Source organism: Salvelinus fontinalis, chromosome 40 (assembly GCF_029448725.1).
Source record: "Salvelinus fontinalis isolate EN_2023a chromosome 40, ASM2944872v1, whole genome shotgun sequence".
Lineage (NCBI taxonomy): Eukaryota > Metazoa > Chordata > Actinopteri > Salmoniformes > Salmonidae > Salvelinus > Salvelinus fontinalis.
This window is the reverse complement of record NC_074704.1, coordinates 13564692-13588812: the sequence shown is the minus strand read 5'-3', so window position 1 is coordinate 13588812 and position 24121 is coordinate 13564692. Positions and strand designations below refer to the sequence as shown.

The 24121-nt window shown below is 41.7% G+C and overlaps 1 protein-coding gene across 1 annotated transcript; it reads left to right on the top strand.

The window, feature by feature from the left end:
• The first annotated feature begins 6827 nt into the window (after positions 1-6827).
• LOC129839089 (oocyte zinc finger protein XlCOF19-like) lies at positions 6828-22448 on the top strand. The gene is made up of 2 exons (XM_055906365.1): positions 6828-7356; positions 20093-22448. The coding sequence occupies exons 1-2, from the start codon at positions 7095-7097 to the stop codon at positions 20650-20652; spliced, it is 822 nt and encodes a 273-aa protein (XP_055762340.1). The 5' UTR covers positions 6828-7094; the 3' UTR covers positions 20653-22448.
• Positions 22449-24121: the final 1673 nt, after the last annotated feature.

Below are 24121 nucleotides of genomic sequence, written 5' to 3'. Positions count from 1 at the left end.
TTTTGTATCAAGTTTCGGACCGACCTAAGTGAAAGAACTTGAAACATTGTATCAACTACGTAGACAGGCCATGCGCCACCAATGTGATTTATTTTTATCTGGATATTTTCTAGCTGTTTTTAATTCTTGGCTTTATGTAGGCTATTTTTACATAGATGGCAATATAGAATGTAGAATGTAGAAATAATTCTAGAAAATTATTTTGAGATAAAGACTATTATAATTATTATTACTATTATAAATTAAATGAAACTGTTCCAGTAAAATGTGAATATTAAAATCAGAACTGGCACCAGATCAGTAGAAATGGTCAGATAAATTGGCACTGCAAATGGAAAATGTTGCCGACTGCTGTTGTAGCCTATTACTGGAAACTTCAGGAGCATAACGTCAGAATTTACGAAGGCCAGCAGCAGCAGGAGAATGCTAAGGAAGAGTTTTTTTCTTATGGTTAGGCTATCTTGTCTCAATTATTTAATAAAACGGGTAACTCCTATGTTGATGATGTAAAGAATATTTGCTGCTCTGTGGTGTGTAATGAGGAGCAACCGGACACTGCACGCATTTATGAAACCGCTTATTCCAGTTACTAATAAGCATGTACCCATTAAGAAAATGACTGTAAAAGCTGTTAAATTCCAGTGGATTGATAAGGAATTGAAAAATGGTATGGTTGAGAGGGATGAGGGAAAAGGAATGGAAAATAAGTCTGGCTCTACAACCGATTGGCAAACGTCCTGCAAATTGAGAAATCATGTGACTAAACTGAAGAAAAAGAAGACAATGAAACAAAGATAAATTACAAAGAATGATAGTAAAAAGCTTTGGAGAACCTTACATACAATTTTGGGAAAAAAGGCAAACTCTGCTCCATCATTAACTGAATCAGATGGCTCATTCATCACAAAGCCCACTACTGTTATGATTCTTTCAGTGGCAAGATTAGCAAATTTAGGCATGACATACCAGCAGCAAATGCTGACACTACACATCCAAGTATATCTGACCAAATTATGAAAGACAAGCATTGTAATTTAGAATTCCATAAAGTCAATGTGGAAGAGGTGAAACAATTATTGTTGTCTATTAACAATAATTGACAAGCCACCGGGGTCTGACAATCTAGATGGAAAATTACAGAGAATAATATCGGACTATATTGGCACTCCTATTTTCCGTATCTTTAATTTAAGCCTACTAGAGAGCATGTGCCCTCAGGCCTGGAGGGAAGCTAAAGTCATTCGACATGTGCTATGCTCAGCATAGTTAGCTCCAGGTAAAATGTTGCACTTATTCAGCCATTCTGTGACCAAAATCAAGCTACATATGGACAGTACCAAAATAAACTGACTCTGGAAATGACTAAGTGCCTCGTAATTTTGCTGGAAATGGGACAAACGGACGACTTCTGTGGTAACAGACTGGGACGATTTGTAATCAAATCTAATTCCCAGGAACGGGGTTCAAATGAACCACAGAGACTGTGTGGGATAATAACATGGCCGTGTCCAACCCTGCTTGTTCCCTCGACTCCACTACCAACCACCAATCTCCAACAGGGCCCTTAACCTGTATCACTAGACACTTCATAGTGAGCTACAGGTAGGAATCAGTAATGGATCCCAATAATGAGCCACCTATGGGAGGGGTAACCCTTTGTGGACAAATCTCTCAACGTATTACTGCTACCCTGGGGAGATTGATATACCCCTTGAACATCGGCTCCAACCCTCGTCGGATGTGGCAGGGCTTGCAAACTATTACAGACTACAAAGGGAAGCACAGCCGATAGCTGCCCAGTGACACGAATCTACCAGACCAGCTCAGTGGGGCAAAAAAGTATTTAGTCAGCCACCAATTGTGCAAGTTCTCCCACTTAAAAAGATGAGAGGCCTGTAATTTTCATCATAGGTACACTTCAACTATGACAGACAAAATGAGAAAAAAAAATCCAGAAAATCACATTGTAGGATTTTTTATGAATTTATTTGCAAATTATGGTGGAAAATAAGTATTTGGTCAATAACAAAAGTTTCTCAATACTTTGTTATATACCCTTTGTTGGCAATGACAGAGGTCAAACGTTTTCTATAAGTCTTCACAAGGTTTTCACACACTGTTGCTGGTATTTTGGCCCATTCCTCCATGCAGATCTCCTCTAGAGCAGTGGTGTTTTGGGGCTGTTGCTGGGCAACATGGACTTTCAACTCCCTCCAAAGATTTTCTATGGGGTTGAGATCTGGAGACAGGCTAGGCCACTCCAGGACCTTAATGCTTCTTACAAAGCCACTCCTTCATTGCCCGGGCGGTGTGTTTGGGATCATTGTCATGCTGAAAGACCCAGCCACGTTTCATTTTCAATGCCCTTGCTGATGGAAGGAGGTTTTCACTCAAAATCACACGGATCAGTCGTCCTGGTCCCTTTGCAGAAAAACAGCCCCAAAGCATGATGTTTCCACCCCCATGCTTCACAGTAGGTATGGTGTTCTTTGGATGCAACTCAGCATTCTTTGTCCTCCAAACACGACGAGTTGAGTTTTTACCAAAAATTGCTATTTTGGTTTCATCTGACCATATGACATTCTCCCAATCTTCTTCTGGATCATCCAAATGCTCTCTAGCAAACTTCAGATGGGCCTGGACATGTACTGGCTTAAGCAGGGGGACACGTCTGGCACTGCAGGATTTGAGTCCCTGGCGGCGTAGTGTGTTACTCATGGTAGGCTTTGTTACTTTGGTCCCAGCTCTCTGCAGGTCATTCACTAGGTCCCCCCGTGTGGTTCTGGGATTTTTGCCCACCGTTTTTGATCACCGTTGTGATCATTTTGACCCCACGGGGTGAGATCTTGTGTGGAGCCCCAGATCAAGGGAGATTATCAGTGGTCTTGTATGTCTTCCATTTCCTAATAATTGCTCCCAAAGTTGATTTCTTCAAACCAAGCTGCTTACCTATTGCAGATTCAGTCTTCCCAGCCTGGTGCAGGTCTACAATTTTGTTTCTGGTGTCCTTTGACAGCTCTTTGGTCTTGGCCATAGTGGAGTTTGGAGTGTGACTGTTTGAGGTTGTGGACAGGTGTCTTTTATACTGATAACAAGTTCAAACAGGTGCCAGTAATACAGGTAACGAGTGGAGGACAGATGAGCCTCTTAAAGAAGAAGTTACAGGTCTGTGAGAGCCAGAAATCTTGCTTGTTTCTAGGTGACCAAATACTTATTTTCCACCATAATTTGCAAATAAATTCATTAAAAATCCTACAATGTGAATTTCTGGCATTTTTTCTTCTCATTTTGTCTGTCATAGTTGAAGTGTACCTATGATGAAAATTACAAGCACCTCATCTTTTTAAGTGGGAGAACTTGAACAATTGGTGGCTGACTAAATACTTTTTTGCACCACTGTATATGCTCACTCCGAGGAAAGTAACACTGAAACATGCATGACAGCATCAGCTGTTCCGGATGACTTTGTGATCACGCTCTACACAGCCGATGCGAGTAAGACCTTTAAAGAGGTTAACATTCACAAGGCCACAGGGCCAAACTGATTACCAGGACGTCTACTCCAACATGCGCTGACCACCTGGTAAGGGTCTTCACTGACATTTTCATCCCCTGTCTGTGTGTGTAATACCAAGTTGTTTAAAGCAGACTACCAGAGTCCCTGAGCCCAAGAACACTAAGGTAACCTGCCTAAATGACTACCGACCCGTAGCACTCACGTCTGTAGCCATGAAGTGCTTTGAAAGGCTGGTCGTGGCTCACATCAACACCACTATCCCAGAAACCCTAGACCCACTTCAATTTGCATAACGCCCCATCAGATCCACAGATGATGCAATCTCTATTGCACTCCACACTGCCCTTTCCCACCTGGACAAAAGGAACACCCATGTGAGAATGCTATTCATCAACTACAGCTCAGCGTTCAACACCATAGTACCCTCAAAGCTCATCACTAAGCTAAGGACCCTGGGACTAAAAACACTGAGCACGCCCCCATTCTCATCGAAGGGGTTGTAGCGGAGCAGGTAGAGAGCTTCAAGTTCCTTGGTATCCACATCCTTGGTGTCCACGTTATAGGTTTAGTTAACTGGTGAACTGTTGAAATCATGGAAACAATGACGATTCTAATTCTAGATTTGGAATAGAATGTGCAGCACCTTGACTATATTGCTGTTTGACATGACTACCAATTAATAAACCAGGGAGCAATTACTGAGAGTAGGAGCATGGTGGAGACATCCAAGAGGGAAATCAGGAAGGGAAATGACAGCAAGTAGTGCAGACGAAAGGGATAACAAGTTGGTGAAGCAACAGATGTGCTGGAATGACAACAATATAGATGGAATGAGAACATTATAGATGCTACTTTGAGAACACAAACTCTTACATCTTTCACAGCACAGAGGGCAATGGAGGAAGCATTGCGGGATTCTCTTGACGTGAGTACAGTTTCTTGAGACTGAGTGGACGATGGTGAAGAACAGTGGAGTGAAAAGGGCTAAAGTTGGTAATGAACAGCAGTTTAGGGTCGGAGTGGGAATCATCAGCAAGGATGTTTTTGTGGGTGACCTGTTAACGGTCTCAAAGATGGTGATGGATGAATTGGGTGAAGTGGAATCGGTTCGAGTGACCAGGAGCGGTATTATACTGATTGTGTGTCAACAGCGCAAAAGGAGAAAGCTTTGTGTGGTTTTGGTTAAACATTTCAGGTAGACGCACGTTGATTAAAATGATTGATAGTCGGAAGGTCTTACTGTGGTTTGGTGAAGTGGTTCTCCCATCTTATGTAAAACCTGGGTAAGTGAGATATACAGAAGCCGCTGCAGTGTTACAATTGTAAAAAAGTTTGGACATGTGGCAAGTGCTTGTCGAAGGAATAAATATGTCATAGTCAGATGAAGCATGTTGTAATTGTGATGGGAATCACGTTCCCAAGTTCCCGGAGTGCCCTGTACGGAAGAAGGATGTCACAGTAGCTAGGATGATCAGGTCCATCCAGCAGGTGTCCTATGTGGAGGCAGTGAAAATAGCTGAAGGAGTAGAGAGGAGAAGGTAGTTCATGTCCCACAGTCTGCAGTGAAGCCATGCAGGAGAAGGATCCCAACACACTAATAGTGAACAAGGTGGACTTTGTTGTGTTTATAGAGCAAGTGACAATTTGCATTAATAAATAATTAGTAACCTTCGTCCAAAACTAGCAGTTTCAGCATTAGCTTGGAGGAGTTTCTACAACAAAATTGCGTTTGCATTGCCCTCACTGCCGCAGTGATAAATTGCATTAATAATAAACTAATAAAACATCTAAGAAGCTAGACATCATTGTGAAGGCGGCAAATAGATTTCTGGATCTCCAGGACTTCACAGACTAAATGTTACAGGGAGTACTGAATGAAGACGTTGCACCCCTCCCAGGTTCCTGAACCTGTGTAGGGATCTGAAAAGTACCATTTTTGTTTGAAATTCAGGGTAGTGGAGTGAATTTGGTTCGTGTTAATTTTTTATTTTACGTAATTAGTATGATTTGTTAATCCCAATTTATTTTGCGTTTTGGTTATATTTCACAACCCCATACAGTAGGTGGTAGCAAAACACCTGCTGAGTGTAGTCTGACAATAAACCTCAGAGAAGAAGACATGGTAGGAACCAAAGTGTTGGTCAGTGTTTCCAGTTAACCCTAATTAGATGTTACATTACATGTTGTTTTCTTACTTCATGTAGCCGGCTAGCTAGCCAACATATTCATACTTCGCTTACTTCTCTCTGATAAGATACCTCTGCACAAACACGCTTATCTAGGCCTACACCAGCACTGGTACCAGGCAGTATTAGCTAGCTACGTTTGCTCTGACTCGTAATACATTTGGCAAGCTAGCTAGCCCGCTAACTAGCGATTAGCAGCTAACATTATTTAAGCAACACCTTGCTAAGACAAGACAATCTTTCGCCTTTAATGACATGAAAATAATTGCCAGAATATTATACAATGACTTATCAATAGCTCTAACAATTTGACCCCAACAAGAAATCTACACTGGCATTTATAGAAAGACCCATTTACTATATAACCATTGATTCTTGAAGAATATAACTTATAAATGTTTCAACCGTATTACCCGACCAGAAACCAAAATATAAGCTCGTATAACGCCACTGTTTGTAAACAAATACTATATGGCTGAGGAGTAGGGTCGATCCAAGCGTTCTGACCTCACAATGACAGTAAAGCACCCAAGCTAACTGGCTAACGTTGGTTAGCTTGCTAGACACAAATCAGAGAGAACCTCACTCTTACCATTTTACTTGCCCTAGCAGAGCTGGTTAGGCTGTTTTGATTTTTTTTGATTTTCTTTAAAAAACAAGGACATTTCTAAGTGACCCCAAACTTTTGAATGGTAGTGTACATCTACATGATGTATTGTTACACCATGTAGGAGCAGTATAGACCTAGTCTGTTCATTATATACATCTACATGATGTATTGTTATACCATGTAGGAGCAGTATAGACCTAGTCTGTTCACTATATACATCTACATGATGTATTGTTACACCATATAGGAGCAGTATGGACCTACAGTAGCTTGCTAATTATTTAGATTTAGTTTGAGTTAATGAAACTGCCTTAAATGTGCTGTAGTAAACGTGTTTTATTCTCACTAATCAATCAACACATTCCTGTCTTTGTATGTCTCAATGTAACAGTATTATTTAATTAAATCCATTTAAAATAATCTTTGTCTGAAAATAAAATATGATCCTCAACTGCGTTTCCCACTCCAGTTAGCAGACGGCGATGTGCGTCTTTCAGGCAAATTTGCCAGCGTGACGTACAATCTAGTGGACGGTTCTTCAGAAACAGCTCCTCAACCACCTCGGTAGCTTGCTAGCCAACATAGCCGAAAGATTCAAGCTATTTATACGCTTTCGGTGTATATTAGCTACTCTGTTTGAGACTCACTTCTGTCGTATGAACTTGTTAACCTATTTAATGTAATATTACGTTATTTTTTATTAGTCAGCTATAGTAGCTGGTTGGTTAAATTCGCACTAGCCTAGTCGCTAATGATAGCTAGCTAGCTAACATCCCCGAACATGAAGTCAGTAAGCTTCTCCCCTCCTGCGAAAGAAGAGGCGCTCTGCTGGACGGAGAAAGAGGGTCTGTGGCAGAACATTGTTGTGAAAGAGGAGAAGGAAGGTGAGGCTGTTACATTGAAAGAAGAAGAGAAAGAAGTTTCAGTGAAAGTAGAGGAAGATGAGAAAGAGGAGGATGCCGTTTTTGGTGTGAAAGAGGAGGAGGGGGAGATTACTGTCACATTGGAGGAAGAAGAGGAGGTTGGAGATCCGTTTAACCCCAGTAAGTACCGTCTCTGCAGTCGTTGAACCAATATGCAGTAAAGGGGTTCTACACTTTAATGTTGTTCTGTAGGAATGGCTGAAGCTACACTGTAACGTGTAGAACATCAAGTGTGCCATCAACAAAACGTTAACATGTTATCAAATGCATCCAATAACAATGCCTGAAATACTGTAGTCCTCAATATCTCTTATTAGATTAGCCCAATATGTAGTCTTAAAGGGGCAATCGGCAGTTGTTACATCCATTTTGGGACTTATACATTAATGGTATGTACCCATCTGTTTCTTGAAGAATTCACTTATAAATGCCTCATGAGCTTAGTTCAACTGTCGTACCCCATCAGAACTCAAAATATAAGCTTTTTTTTACTCCAATGTTTATCTGTAAATGTAAACAAACACTATATCCCCAAAACATGATTAATTGATTTAATTGAGTCTCAAGCATTTCTAAAACATATAACATTTTCATTTAATCCTTTAAAAAAAATCTAATTTAGAACAAGTAACGTAACAAAATGTGTAAAAAGGGAAGCAGTCTGAACTTAATGAATGCACTAGGGCCCCAACTAAAAAAATCTTGGGTCAACCAAGAATCGTCTTTTCTTTCTACCAACCGATTGGTAGAAATGTTATAACATGTATTTTTCCCTATATAGACACACCCCATGTGTTTTAATTCAATCAACTATATGTACTGAACTGGTCTGATGCTTTAAGCATGCTGTTTGATTAAATAATTGAGACACACAAATGACTTGAGGGAGCCAGAGATCAAGATAGCCTAACCATCAGAAAAAAACTATTCCTCCTCCCGCTGCTGCTGGCCTTCGTAAATTCTGATGTTATGCTCCTAAAGTTTCTGATAATAGGCTACACCAGCAGTCGGCAACCTTTTCCATTCCACCCATCCTTTGGGTTCCTTTTGTCAAACTCCAAGCAGGCTGTCGTGTGTCTTACTGAGGAGTGGCTTCCGTCTGGCCACTCTACCATAAAGGCCTGATTTTTGGAGTGCTGCAGAGATGGTTGTCCTTCTGAAAAGTTCTCCCATCTCCACAGAGGAACTCTGGAGCGCTGTCAGAGTGACCATCAGGTTTTTGATCACCTCCCTGACCCAAGGCCCTTCTCCCCCAATCGCTCAGTTTGGCCGGGTGACCAGCTCTAGGAAGAGTATTCCATTTAAAAATGATGGAGGTCACTGTGTTCTTGGGGACCTTCAATGCTGCAGAATTTCCTTGGTAGCCTTCCCTGTGCCTCGACATAATCCTGTCTTGGAGCTCTACGGACAGTTCCTTCGACCTCATGGCATGGTTTTTGCTCTGACATGCACTGTCAACTGTGGGACCATATATAGACAGGTGTGCGTGTGCCTTCCAAATCATATCCAATCAATTGAATTTACCACAGGTGGACTACGAACAAGTTGTAGATACATCTCAAGGATTATTAATGGAAACAAGATGCACCTGAAAGCAATTTCAAGTCTCATAGAAAAGGGTCTGAATACTTCTGAATACACCCCTCTGAAACAAGATAGCCTAACCATCAGAAAAATCTCTTCCTTAGCCTACTCCTCCCGCTGCTGCTTGCCTTCGTAAATTCTGATGTTATGCTCCTAAAGTTTCTGATAATAGGCTACACCAGCAGTCGTTATGCTACTATAGTTTCTGGTAATAAATCAAATTTTATATGTCACATACACATGGTTAGCAGATGTTAATGCGAGAGTAGCGAAATGCTTGTGCTTCTAGTTCTGACAATGCAGTAATAACCAACGAGTAATCTAACATAACAATTCCACAACTACTACCTTATACACACAAGTGTAAAGGGATAAAGAATATGTACATAAAGATATATGAATGAGTGATGGTACAGAACGGCATAGGCAAGATGCAGTAGATGGTATCGAGTACAGTATATACATATGAGATGAGTAATGTAGGGTATGTAAACAAAAAAGTGCATAGTTTAAAGTGGCTAGTGATACATGTATTACATAAAGATGGCAAGATGCAGTAGATGATATAGAGTACAGTATATACATATACATTATATTAAGTGGCATTTTTTTAAAGTGGCAGGTGATATACATTTTTGATCAATTTCCATCAAATCCATTATTAAAGTGAGCTGGAGTTGAGTCAGTATGTTGGCAGCAGCCACTCGATGTTAGTGGTGGCTGTTTAACAGTCTGATGGCCTTGAGATAGAAGCTGTTTTCAGTCTCTCGGTCCCTGCTTTGATGCACCTGTACTGACCTCGCCTTCTGGATGATAGCGGGGTGAACAGGCAGTGGCTCGGGTGGTTGTTGTCCTTGATGATCTTTATGGCCTTCCTGTGACATCGGGTGGTGTAGGTGTCCTGGGGGGCAGGTAATTTGCCCCCAGTGATGCGTTGTGCAGACCTATAGGCCTAATAGGCAACACCAGCAGTCGTTATGCTCCTATAGTTTCTGGTAATAGGCTACACCAGCAGTCGTTATGCTCCTATAGTTTCTGGTAATAGGCTACACCAGCTGTCGTTATGCTCCTATAGTTTCTGGTAATAGGCTACACCAGCAGTCGTTATGCTCCTATAGTTTCTGGTAATAGGCTACACCAGCAGTCGTTATGCTCCTATAGTTTCTGGTAATAGGCTACACCAGCAGTCGTTATGCTCCTATAGTTTCTGGTAATAGGCTACACCAGCTGTCGTTATGCTCCTATAGTTTCTGGTAATAGGCTACACCAGCTGTCATTATGCTCCTATAGTTTCTGGTAATAGGCTACACCAGCAGTCGTTATGCTCCTATAGTTTCTGGTAATAGGCTACACCAGCAGTCGTTATGCTCCTATAGTTTCTGGTAATAGACTATACCAGCAGTCGTTATGCTCCTATAGTTTCTGGTAATAGGCTACACCAGCAGTCGTTATGCTCCTATAGTTTCTGGTAATAGGCTACACCAGCAGTCGTTATGCTCCTATAGTTTCTGGTAATAGGCTACACCAGCAGTCGTTATGCTCCTATAGTTTCTGGTAATAGGCTACACCAGCAGTCGTTATGTTCCTATAGTTTCTGGTACTAGGCTACACCAGCTGTCGTTATGCTCCTATAGTTTCTGGTAATAGGCTACACCAGCTGTCATTATGCTCCTATAGTTTCTGGTGATAGGTTACACCAGCAGTCGTTATGCTCCTATAGTTTTTGGTAATAGGCTACACCAGCTGTCGTTATGCTCCTATAGTTTCTGGTAATAGGCTACACCAGCAGTCGTTATGCTCCTATAGTTTCTGGTAATAGGCTACACCAGCAGTCGTTATGCTCCTATAGTTTCTGGTAATAGGCTACACCAGCAGTCGTTATGCTCCTATAGTTTCTGGTAATAGGCTACATCAGCTGTCGTTATGCTCCTATAGTTTCTGGTAATAGGCTACACCAGCTGTCATTATGCTCCTATAATTTCTGGTAATAGGCTACACCAGCAGTCGTTATGCTCCTATAGTTTCTGGTAATAGACTATACCAGCAGTCGTTATGCTCCTATAGTTTCTGGTAATAGGCTACACCAGCAGTCGTTATGCTCCTATAGTTTCTGGTAATAGGCTACACCAGCAGTCGTTATGCTCCTATAGTTTCTGGTAATAGGCTACACCAGCAGTCGTTATGCTCCTATAGTTTCTGGTAATAGGCTACACCAGCAGTCGTTATGTTCCTATAGTTTCTGGTAATAGGCTACACCAGCAGTCGTTATGTTCTATAGTTTCTGGTAATAGGCTACACCAGCAGTCGTTATGCTCCTATAGTTTCTGGTAATAGGCTACACCAGCAGTCGTTATGCTCCTATAGTTTCTGGTAATAGGCTACACCAGCAGTCGTTATGCTCCTATAGTTTCTGGTAATAGGCTACGCCAGCAGTCGTTATGCTCCTATAGTTTCTGGTAATAGGCTACGCCAGCAGTCGTTATGCTCCTATAGTTTCTGGTAATAGGCTACGCCAGCAGTCGTTATGCTCCTATAGTTTCTGGTAATAGTCTACGCCAGCAGTCGTTATGCTCCTATAGTTTCTGGTAATAGTCTACGCCAGCAGTCGTTATGCTCCTATAGTTTCTGGTAATAGGCTACACCAGCAGTCGTTATGCTCCTATAGTTTCTGGTAATAGGCTACACCAGCAGTCGTTATGCTCCTATAGTTTCTGGTAATAGGCTACGCCAGCAGTCGTTATGCTCCTATAGTTTCTGGTAATAGGCTACGCCAGCTGTCGTTATGCTCCTATAGTTTCTGGTAATAGGCTACGCCAGCAGTCGTTATGCTCCTATAGTTTCTGGTAATAGTCTACGCCAGCAGTCGTTATGCTCCTATAGTTTCTGGTAATAGTCTACGCCAGCAGTCGTTATGCTCCTATAGTTTCTGGTAATAGTCTACGCCAGCAGTCGTTATGCTCCTATAGTTTCTGGTAATAGTCTACGCCAGCAGTCGGCAACCTTTTCCATTTGGTGCCAAGTTATCTGACCATTTCTACTGATCTGGTGCAAGTTAGGATTTTCATATTCACATTTTATTGGAACAGTTTCATTTCATTTATAATAGTAATAATAATTATAATAGTCTTTATCTCAACATCAATCTCTGTGGTTAATCTACATTCTATTTAAATGAAAATTATGAAGAAACATTTGTATTGCCCTTGCTAAGTAAAAAAAAAAAATTACCTACATAAAGCTAAAAAATGCTAACATTGCATACTGCATGTATAAAATATCCTGATAAATAAATATCATATAAATCTCATTGGCTACATATGTCCTGTCTGCAACGAGCTGGAAACATTGGATCAACTATCAACTGTCGGCCCAAAACTCTAGATAGCAAGCTTGCAACATTGTATAAAATATTCTGGGCCCTCAGTTTCCCCTGCCAGTGAGTTCTCGACCGACACAGCTGTAGGCTATTTGTGAAAGGGATAAGAAGTAATCAGGTGTTTTAACATTTCCACTGGATCAGCGCATTACGTTTTTCCCTTTCGTGCCGAGTGGTTATCGAAAGGGTGAGAGCTGGAAATATTTTACGAAAATACTTTGAGGAACTATTGTCATTCGCTATTGATTTTGATTAGACTTTGTTTACTTGCTGTTTGAGGTGAATAAAACATTACTTTGAGAAGCTCCACAACTCATTAGTGGTGGTGCGTTAAGACAATCAGAAATACTATCAGACATCCCCAAATGGGCACATTTATAGGCCTACATTCGCGCTCAGGCCAGGAATACTAGTCCTACTTCTATATGTGTAATTGGGTGTGTGTCCTTACTCAATATTGACAGGAGTGTTTCAAACAAAATACAATTAATAAATTGACAAATCTTGCGAAGTAAGGTCTGGGTGGTCTGCCAGTTGCCGTTTCATTTAGTATCCGTTTGGGTCGGCATGGGGAATGATTGTATTTTCCCATAGTATGTTTTACCGAAGTTGACCGACTGAAAGGGAGTGTAACTTTATGACTGGATTCGGGCTAAACTTTGAACATTGAGATATTAAAGACATGATAGATCAGACGCAGAGTATATAAAGGAGTGAGATCTGTAGAAAGACAGAGTGGCTGTGGAATGTGCTGGGTGGACGGTAGGAGATCACAGGATTGCTATAGGGGAAGCAGATGGACATCTGTGGATTAGGTGAAGGAAGGGTTGAGGTCAGGTCAGATCCCGTGAAGGGAGTAAGGGTTTAGTATCCTGTTACCCTCTTCCTGTCAACCCAGAAGATTTAAGGATTGGAGAGAAGTAGGAGTGTCCAAAGTGGGGTATATATACTTGTGATGGTGAGAACATGTTTTTGTCTGAACTACAGCTGTAACGACCCTTTGGGAAGAATTCAACTTGGTTAAGCTTCTCTAGTGTCCGTGAGTTATTTACTCTGAAAAATTAGAACCTAACACTATAATTACTGTTCCCTGAAGGAGGGAAACGAGGTGCAACACCTGTTTGGCCCCACTCCTTCCTGGGTCGGTGAAGAGCGGTATTAAATTTAAGGAATAAACCCGAGCTAGGCTTGAATTTAATAGTATGTTGTACCTAGTTTCCCTTCTTCAGGGAACAGTAGTTATAGTCATAACGTTACGCTTGTCATATGATGAACTTCAACTTAAATAAGGGATCTTGCTGTCGGACAGTTTTTTTGTATTCTGAAATGCACTTGAACTACGTATCATTTAGTGGCTCCTTATGTTACGCTGGGAAAAAAGTTTTCATGGGCACAGAAATGCTAAGTCATTTCAGAGTTTGCTATATCCAATGTTTTTTAAATGAGTCACCTTGCAATCAAAGATGGCGTAGCAGTATGACGTGTTTGTTGTTGTAAATGTTATGTTTTTTTTGTCACTTTTTGTATATATTGCGAAATATTTCAATCTCTTTTTCCATGTTTAAATTAAATATACCTTCCGGCAACCCGCCTCACCCAATGTGATACAGATCTGCTATTTTTTAGACCTTATAGCCAGAACCTAGCCATCAGAACCTAGCCATCAGAAGCTAACCAGCTAATGAGCTACTAGCTATTTAGTCATTGTTAGCCACTGCTAGCGGCCTTTACCTTTTTAGCTCAGACACCAGCCGCTTTTAGCCAGTCTGCACAGCGCAATATCAACCCTGAGCATATCGGACTGTTTTTCTCCACTACATCACCGTATTCCTGCCATAAGCTCTGGACCATTACACCAGATAATCGCAGCTAGCTAGCTGCCACTGAGTGGCCCAGCCCCGAAGCTAGCCTTGAGCCAGGCCCATCTCCCAGTCTGCTCAGTGGACCCTATGATCACTCGGCTACACAGTTGATGCACCCCAGACTCTTCACTAAGACAACTAGAAGTCACTACATCACCGGATTCCTGACGTAAGTTCTGGACCTTTGCACCGGAGTGGCAATAGTGACTAACGACCTTGTCCCGAAGATAGCACCAGTTAGCCTCGAGCCAGGTGCATCTCCCGGCTAGCAAACAAAATGACTCCAGCTACAATACCTCTTTTGCCAATTGGCCTGGACCCTTTGTCAACAAGGAGCCCCGCCGAACCATCACGACTGGTCTGCCGATGTAATTCCGTCCGATGTGCCCTCAACCGGCCTTTGCCAGACGTCGGTGACGCCCTTGTCCCGAAGCTAGCGCCAGTTAGCCTCGAGCTAGGCGCATCTCCCGGCTAGCGTAGTAACGACTACCTAGCGGCTTCCCTGTTTCATATATTCCTGTTCACTGGACCCTATGATCACTTGGCTTCATAGCTGATGCTGCTGGATTGTTCATTAATCACGTGTCTCCATTTTGTTTATCTGTTCGGCCCCAGCCTCATTCTCAGGCCCTGTGTGTAGTTACCCTCTCTAGGGTATGTGGGACGCTAACGTCCCACTTGGCCAAAATCCAGAAAAAATGTGGCACGCCAAATTCAAATATATTACTATAAAAATCAATCTTTCATGACATCACACATGAAAGACACCAAATTAAAGCTACACATGTTGTGAATCCAGCCAACATGTCTGATTTCAAAAAGGATTTACGGGGAAAGCACACCAAACAATTATGTTAGCTCAGTACATAGCCACAGAAAAACACAGCCATTTTCCCAGCAAAAGATAGTAGTAACAAAATCCAGAAATAGAGATAAAATTAATCACTAACCTTTGAACATCTTCATCAGATGACACTCATATGACATCATGTTACACAATACATTTATGTTTTGTTCGATAATGTGCATATTTATATCCACAAATCTCGGTTTACATTGGCGCCATGTTCAGAAATGCCTCCAAAATGTCCGGAGTAATTACAGAGAGCCACGTCAAATAACAGAAATACTCATCATAAACTTTGATGAAAGATACATGTTTTACATATAATTAAAGATTCACTGGTTCTTAATGTAACCGCTGTGTCAGATTTTTTTTAAACTTTAGGAAAAAGCATACCATGCAATAATCTGAGACGGCGCTCAGAAATACACAACATTTCTCCGCAATGTTGGAGTCAACAGAAATACGAAATTACATCATAAATATTCCCTTTGATGATCTTTCATCAGAATGCAGTGCCAGGAATCCTAGTTCCACAATAAATCGTTGTTTTGTTTGATAATGTCCATTACTAGTGTCCAATTAGCTAATTTTGCTAGCACGTTTAGTTCACGTGTCCAAACCCTGACTCCGGTCCAGGCGAATTTGGACGAAAACTTAAAGTTATATTCCAGGTCGAATAAACTGGTCAAACTTAGTAGAGAATCAATCTTCAGGATGTCGTTATCATTTATATCCAATAAGGTTCCAACCGGAGAATTCTTTTCAGTCTCTATAAGTAATGGAACGCAAGACGATATAATGAGGAAAGCGCGTGACCAGGAACTGGCAATCTGCCAGACCACTGACTCATTCCCCTCCCATCCGGTCCCACAACACAGCATAAGCTTCATTCCACGTTCTACTGACTGTTGACATCTAGTGGAAGGCGTATTAAGTGCAAACAGATCCATATATTACAGGGAATTGAATAGGCGATGACTTCAACAACAACCACTCTCAGAATTTTCCCTTCCTGTTTGGATTTTGTCTCAGGTTTTTGCCTGCCATATGAGTTCTGTTATACTCACAAACATCATTCAAACAGTTTTAGAAACTTCAGAGTGTTTTCTATCCAATAGTAATAATAATATGCATATATTAGCATGTGGGACAGAGTAGGAGGCAGTTCAGTATGGGCACGAAATTCATCCAAAAGTGAAAATGCTGCCCCCTATACCAAATAAGTTAACTGACCCTCTCTGCCCATTCATTGCCATTTTACCTGTTGTCTTAGCTGATTAACTGTTGTTGTCTTAGCCGTTGTTGTCTTAGCTAGCTATCCCAATCAACACCTGTGATTACTTTATGCCTCGCTTTGTCTCTCTCGAATGTCAACATGCCTTGTATACTGTTGTTTAGGGTAGTTATCATTGTTTTATTTTATTGCAGAGCCCCTAGTCCCACATGGCTCAGAGAGCTCTTTTGTCCCACCTCCCACACATGCGGTGACCTCACCTATCATAACTAGTGCCTCCAGAGATGCAACCTCTCTTATCGTCACTCAATGCCTAGGTTTACCTCCACTGTACCCGCACCCTACCATATCCCTGTCTGTACATTATGCCTTGAATCTATCCTACCACGCCCAGAAATCTGCTCCTTTCATTCTCTGTTCCCAACGCACTAGACGACCAGTTCTGATAGCCTTTAGCCGTACCCTCATCCTACTCCTCTGTTCCTCGGGTGATGTAGAGGTTAACCCAGGCCCTGCGTGTCTCCAGGCACTCTCATTTGTTGACTTCTGTAATCAAAAAAGCCTTGGTTTCATGCATATTTAGCACACTCCGCCAACCTTAATGTCCTTGCCGTGTCTGAATCCTGGCTTAGGAAGGCAACCAAAAATTCTGAAATTTCTATCCTCGACCACAACATTTTCCTTCAAGATAGAACTGTCAAAAAGAGAGGAGTTGTAATCTATTGCAGAGTTCTGTCATACTTTCCAGGTCCATGCCCAAACAGCTTCTAATTTTAAAAATTAATCTCTCCAGAAAATCGTCTCTCACTGTTGTCGCCTGTTAGACCCCCCTCAGCTCCCAGCTGTGCCCTGGACACCATATGTGAATTGATTGCACCCCCCCCCCCCCCCCATCTATCTTCAGAGTTCGTTCTATTAGGTGACCTAAACTGCGATATGCTTAACACCCCAGCCGTCCTACAATCCAAGCTAGATGCCCTCAATCTCACACAAATTATCAAGGAACCCACCAGGTACAACCCTAAATCCGTAAACATGGGCATCCTCATAGATATTATCCTGACCAACTTTCCCTCCAAATACACCTCTGCTGTTTTCAAGCAGGATCTCAGCGATCGTTGCCTGCATCCGTTATGGGTCCACGGTCAAACGATCACCCCTCATCACTGTCAAACGCTCCATAAAACACTTCTGCAAGCAGGTCTTTCTAATCGACCTGGCCCGGGTATCCTGGAAGGATTTTGACCGCATCCCGTCAGTAGAGGATGCCTGGTTGTTCTTTAAAAGTAATTTCCTCACCATCTTAAATAAGCATGCCCCTTTCAAAAAATGTAGAACTAAGAAAAGATATTGCCCTTGGTTCACTCCAGACCTGACTGCCGTCGACTAGCACAAAAACATCCTGTGGCGTACTGCACTAGCATCGAATAGTCCACGCGATATGCATCTTTTCAGAGAAGTCCAGAACCAATACACACAGTCAGTTAAGAAAGCAAAGGCTAGCTTTTTCAAACAGAAATTTGCATCCTGTAGCACCTCATCCAAGCTGCCCACTGCACCGAGGCTAGGAAACACTGTCACCACCGATAACTCCACGATAATAGAGAATTTCAATAAGCATTTCTCTACGGCTGGCCATACACTCTTAAATAGAACCTGGACCAGCTGGCTACCCCAACCCCGGCCAACAGCTCCGCACCCCCGCAGCTACTTGCCCAAGCCTCCCCAGCTTCTCCTTCACCCAAATCCAGATAGCTGATGTTCTGAAAGAGCTACAAAACCTGGACCCATACAAAACAGCTGGGCTAGACAATCTGGACCCTCTCTTTCTAAAATTATCTGCCGCCACTGTGGCAACCCCTATTACTAGTCTGTTCAAACTCTTTCGTATCGTCCGAGATTCCTAAAGATTGGAAAGCTGCCGCGGTCATCCCCCTCTTCAAAAGGGGTGACACTCTAGACCCAAACTGTTACAGACCTATATCCATCCTGCCCTGCCTTTCTAAAGTCTTCGAAAGCCAAGTTAACATCCAGATCACTGACCATTTCGAATCCCACCGTACTTTCTCCGCTGTGCAATCCGGTTTCCGAGCTGGTCACAGGTGCACCTCAGCCACGCTCAAGGTACTTAACGATATCATAACCGCTATCGATAAAAGACAGTACTGTGCAGCCGTCTTCATCGACCTGGCCAAGGCTTTCGACTCTGTCAATCACCATATTCTTATCGGCAGACTCAACAGCGGATAATAACTGATCAATCATAAACCGATTGCTGCCCACACCCGCCCGACTAGCATCACTACAGTTCTGACTTAGAATATGTGGACAACTACAATACCTAGGTGTCTGGTTAGACTATAAACTCTCCTTCCAGACTAATATTTAGCATCTCCAATCCAAAATTAAATCTCGAACCGGCTTCCTATTTCGCAACAAAGCCTCCTTCACTCACGCTGCCAAACATACCCTCGTAAAACTGACTATCCTACCGATCCTTAACTTCGGCGATGTCATTTACAAAATAGCCTCCAACACTCTACTCAGCAAACTGGATGCAGTCTATCACAGTGCCATCCGTTTTCTCACTAAAGCCCCATATACCACCCACCACTGCGACCTGCTCTTGTCGGCTGGCCCTCGCTACATATTCGTCACCAAACCCACTGGCTCCAGGCCATCTATAAGTCTTTGCCTTCACTCAGCTCACTGGTCACCATAGCAACACCCACCCATAACACGTGCTCCAGGAGGTATATCTCACTGGTCATCCCCAAAGCCAACACCTCCTTTGGCCGCCTTTCCTTAGTTCTCTGCTGCCAATGGAACGAATTGCAAAAATCGCTGAAGTTGGAGACTTCACTAACTTTAACTCCCTCACTAACTTTAAGAAGCAACTATCTGAGCAGCTTACCAATCGCTGCAGCTGTACACAGCCCATCTGTAAATAGCCCATCCAACTACCTACCTCATCTCCATATTGTTTTATGATTTTTTTCTGTTATTTTGCACACCAATATTTCTACTTGCACATCCTCATCTGCACATCTATCACTCCAGTATTAATTTGCTAAATTGTAATTATTTTGCCACTGAGGCCTATTTATTGCCTTACCTCCTTACTCTATTTGCACACACTCTATATAGATTTTTCTATTGTGTTGTTAACTGTACGTTTGTTTATCCCACGTGTAACTCTGTGTTGTTTTTGTCGCACTGCTTTGCTTTATCTTGGCCAGGTCGCAGTTGTAAATGAGAACTTGTTCTCAACTGACCTACCTGGATAAATAAAGGTAAAATAAAAATTATTAACTTTATTGACACCCAAATGGATAATTTCATTAATGCCGTTCTTCAATAATTACACATAATTCTTAATACAATAGCAAACATTATATTAAGCAGGACATTCAAGCGATCCTTACAATTATAATCCAAAGTAGTGTGAAATGCACTCATAAGCAACCTGGAAATGGAGGTTACGCCCCTGAGTTTTCACCTATTCACATTCAGAATAAATTGTGAAAAACTAAAATCTTTGCTCACCATTTTTGCTCCTGGCAGATATACTACATCCATAACTATCGGTTTCCTCATTAGCAGGGAGGTGTTTCTGCAATCAAATTGTGTGTGCATCCCCCTCATGCCGCAATTTTATTAAACACAGAAAGGGGCCTATATTGCAGAACAAAAGTCGTCTGGCACACTGCTTAGAGTTTCAACAACATGAATAACTTATTTCTAGTTTACAATCTTAGATGTAACTACTAATGTGAAAACAAGATAATATGACTATTCTTGCTCATTTTAAGACAAATGTCAAATAATCATTACATTCATTACAGGCGTCAATTATTGTACAACATCATGGCTACGCTGTTGGCATCACTTTTACAGTGGATTTCTGATGTTGTGGGCCTTAAATCATCTGTCTGACTTTGTTGTTCACACAGGAGAGAGATGGGACTATTGTGGATCCTCTGGGGAGCCTCAACAACATCACGATGCTGACAGGGCAGAGAAGAGTCTTTCCACATCAGAACACCTCAAGAAACACCTGCGGAGATCCACAAGGAAGAGACCTCACTGCTGCTCTGATTGTGGGAAGAGATTCACCTCATCAGCAGGCATTAAAATTCATCAGAGAATCCACACAGCAGAGAAATCTTATAGCTGTACTCAATGTGGGAAGAGTTGTACTCAGCTAAGCAGCCTGATATTACACCAGAGAACACACACAAGAGAAAAACCTTATAGCTGTGATGAATGTGGGAAGAGTTTTACTTGTTCTAGCCGTCTTGTTGTACACCAGAGAACACACACCGGAGAGAAACCTTTTAGCTGTAACCAATGTGGGAAGAGTTTTACTCGGTCAAGCAGCCTGATATACCACCAGAGAACACACACAGGAGAGAAACCTTATAGCTGTAATCAATGTGGGAAGAGTTTTACTATATCTAGTGTGCGGACTAGACACCAAAGAGAACACACACACAGGAGAAAAACCTCATAGCTGTAATCAATGTGGGAAGAGATACTCTGATAATAGATATCTGATTAAACATCAGAAAATACATGGAGTTGTTTCATGATATCAGTGAAATGTCACAATGTAGAATGTTTTAACATTGTAGAAGGAGTATTTTAATGATGTCACAATGTAGAATGTTTTAACATTGTAGAAGGAGTATTTTAATAATGTCACATTGTAGAAGCCTAAACATTTGCCCCCTTATCAAATTATTTCAGCATGATATGGATATTAGCCTCAGGGGAAAAATCCAGGCTCTGAATTGAGAGAGTATTATTTATGAGATTCAACAAAAAAGTGACTAACAAGAAAATAGTTGTGTTACACTTACCACGTTGGTGACGCACTTGAATCAAAATGCAACACTTCAAAATGTAGCTAGCTGTTTTCTACAAATTGTCCTCTAACCAGGGATGTACAAATTATTCCCAGTTTCCGTGTGGTTTTTGAGCTGTTAGTTTTAACAGTACGTGCAACCTCATCGTCCTCCTCTCGGCACAATTGATTTCAACATGATATCGATGAGTGATGACAAATAAGTGTTGTGTTCCTTTGTTTAGCGACCCCTAAATTTAAATGCATCACTCAAATGTAGCTGACTGTCTTCTGCAGGTTGTCCTCTAATCAGTGAGGTAACAGATATCTCCCATTTCCATGTGTTTTTTTAGTTGTGTTAGTTTCAACAGCACATACAACCTGATGTCCCCCCTAATTGAATTCAGTGATTTATTGCTACTTGTCAAAACAACAGTGTTTCTGGTGCTTGTGCAGTTTATAAGGTGCTTGTTTAAGAAATACAAGTAATATGATTATTGTGGCAGATGTTTGTGTATATAGTACATTTTATGTTTAGATTTTCAATTTATCACAAACTGTTTCTGCATTTGGACTATTGATTTGGACACGTTTAAACTGTGACATTGGGGATATCCCACCTAGCAAAATGTCATTGAAAATAAGACTATGCCATATAAGTTTGGTTTTAGTTGAAAGTGTAAAAGAAAACGAGTTAATTTCAACGTACTTGCAGCTTATACACATGGACGCAGTATAATAAATTGGTCTATAATCAATTTTATTAACAATCCTAATAAATTGAGTCATAAATATAAAATATATTTGTTGTCCTAAGAGGAAGGTGTTACAGTCTTTGGTTTTTCCATTTATGTTTTGAGGTTGGACTTTAGCATGTATAGCTCGTTAGCACGTAGAACGCACTGATTGGTGTCACCTCGTTAGTCAGTATGTGTTACACCTGTGCTGGCTTGTCCATCTCGTTAGTGGGAAGGTGTTTCACCTGAGCTGGTCCAGGTTCTATTTAAGAGTGTCTGGCCCAGTGTCCCAGTTGTCTTGATAGATGTGGAGAGTCAACACCTTTAGGTGCGCCACCGTTTTGGTTTGTTTCCTGTCTTTAAATTTGGTGTGGGTTTTTCTTTTGTTTGCCTCCTCTTGGCAGATTTGGTGGGTCTCATGGTGGGTGTCTTTTATGTCCCAGTTGTTGTTACTAGTCAACTTTCAGTGGACACCCCCATAGTGTCTTTCAGAGCCCCTCCTAAAAAACAAGCTTATATTTTGGGTTGGATATTGCATCCAATTAATATTTTAATCAATGGTATTTCCTTAGAATGTTCATTAGTCTTTCAGTTGTTAGTAGTCTGTTGTGGACTAAATATTTCTGTTTATTTTCATTTTTATTTTTTTCCTGTGAAGCCATTCTGTTGAATCCATGTCTGAAGTGTGCTGTATAAATAAAGCTTGATTTGATTTCAACTAATGAACCCAATGACTGACCAATCAACAGATTCTAGGTCCCTCTTAGTATGAGAAACAGTATCACTTTTCCAGCCTGCTGAAGGCCTGGTGGAGTGGTAAACACCACCCCCGGCTCTACCAGGGGCTTGAGGTGGTCTCCCACAGCTCTGCTTATGTCATGTTCTGTGGCCTTGCCGTTACATTTCTTGACTGCCCCTGCAACACAGAAATAAACACATTTAGTCATATTATATAAAACATTAAAAGTAATGGATATGGAGTGTCTATGGCCTCAGTTACACCTGGCACCTAAATGTGACTTCTGTCATCTGATCACTCCAAGCTGAATTAGGTTCAGATCTACCAGGATGGGCCTTTGACAGTCTGGATGGAGTCAGGCCACTGAATATAAATAAGCAACGTAAAGAGGTGGGGTGAATGAGTAGGGAAAAGTACATACATTTTTACCATCTAAACCATCTGTGACCTCTCACCTCTTTGGCTGTAGAAGTGTTCTTCCTAACCAGTCCCTCAACAGCTCTCTGACTGAGCTCCACCCTCACTGGGTCTTCAGAGGAGAGGAAGGCTGAGGAGGGATGGAAGGATGAATGGATCAGTCAGTCAATAAAGTGTAGAGCTGCTGTCTGACAAAATCACTATTTTAGTAGTTCATTAAAGTAAATAAGGCTTTATGACTGCTGAATACCAACTATCAATCACTTAGATCATGTATTTTCAGGTAGAGATGCATCCTTGGGACGTCCCTAGCCCGTTGAAGTTGACATTTAAAATGGTTAAGTTAGGGGTTAAGGTTGGAGTTTAGGGTAGGGATGTCCCAAGAATCCCAGATAGCATTGACCATTGTGCATTTGTAACCGATGTGAAATGGCTAGCTAGTTAGCGGGGTGCGCGCTAATAGCGATGGTAATGATGGTAATGTTTCGTGGGAGGCAGTTGTTGATGTGTGCAGAGTCCCTGGTTCGAGCCCAGGTAGGGGCGAGGAGAGGGACGGAAGCTGTACTGTTACACATTCTTCAGTCTCTTTTACGTAGCAGGTGTAAAATAAACACAGACAAGACAAGTAGGCGCTCAGGTCATTATGGTCATTGTAGGTAAAAAAAAAAATAGCATCTAATTATGCATAACTGTATGTAGGGTTGTTAGAGAAGAATGTGATTGTGAGCCCTAACAATCCATTCTAGCACCTCATCAGGCTCTGTAAAAGGCTTAATTGATGACGTGTTCCTTCTATTCCAGGGGACAGCAGAGGAACTTCATCGATTCCACTCCTTCATCAATACAAGCAGTAAACATCTGAAATTCACCCTCACCGTTGATGCGCAGGAAACAAGTTACCGGATGGTTGGACTATACTGTTCTCGTCAATCATCTTAAATACAAGACCAACTAACGTTACCGGAGAAAAAGTTACAAAACTCCCGTAGTCTAATTCACAGAAAACATGCTGAAAAGTAGTGATGGGGAAACAAAGCTTCCTGAATCATTGGCTCTTTCCAGCCAATTGTGTCAAAAATAGGTTCATTACTCAAGGCTTTCAGCGACACAGAATTTAGAACAGCCACATTTTTATAGATGAAGTCACACGCCATAGCAGCTTAGCCATTATGTCATATTAAACCACTGGCCGTGTTCGAGAGCATCAAATCCATGCTGCGTTGTGGGTAAATGATGACTGGCT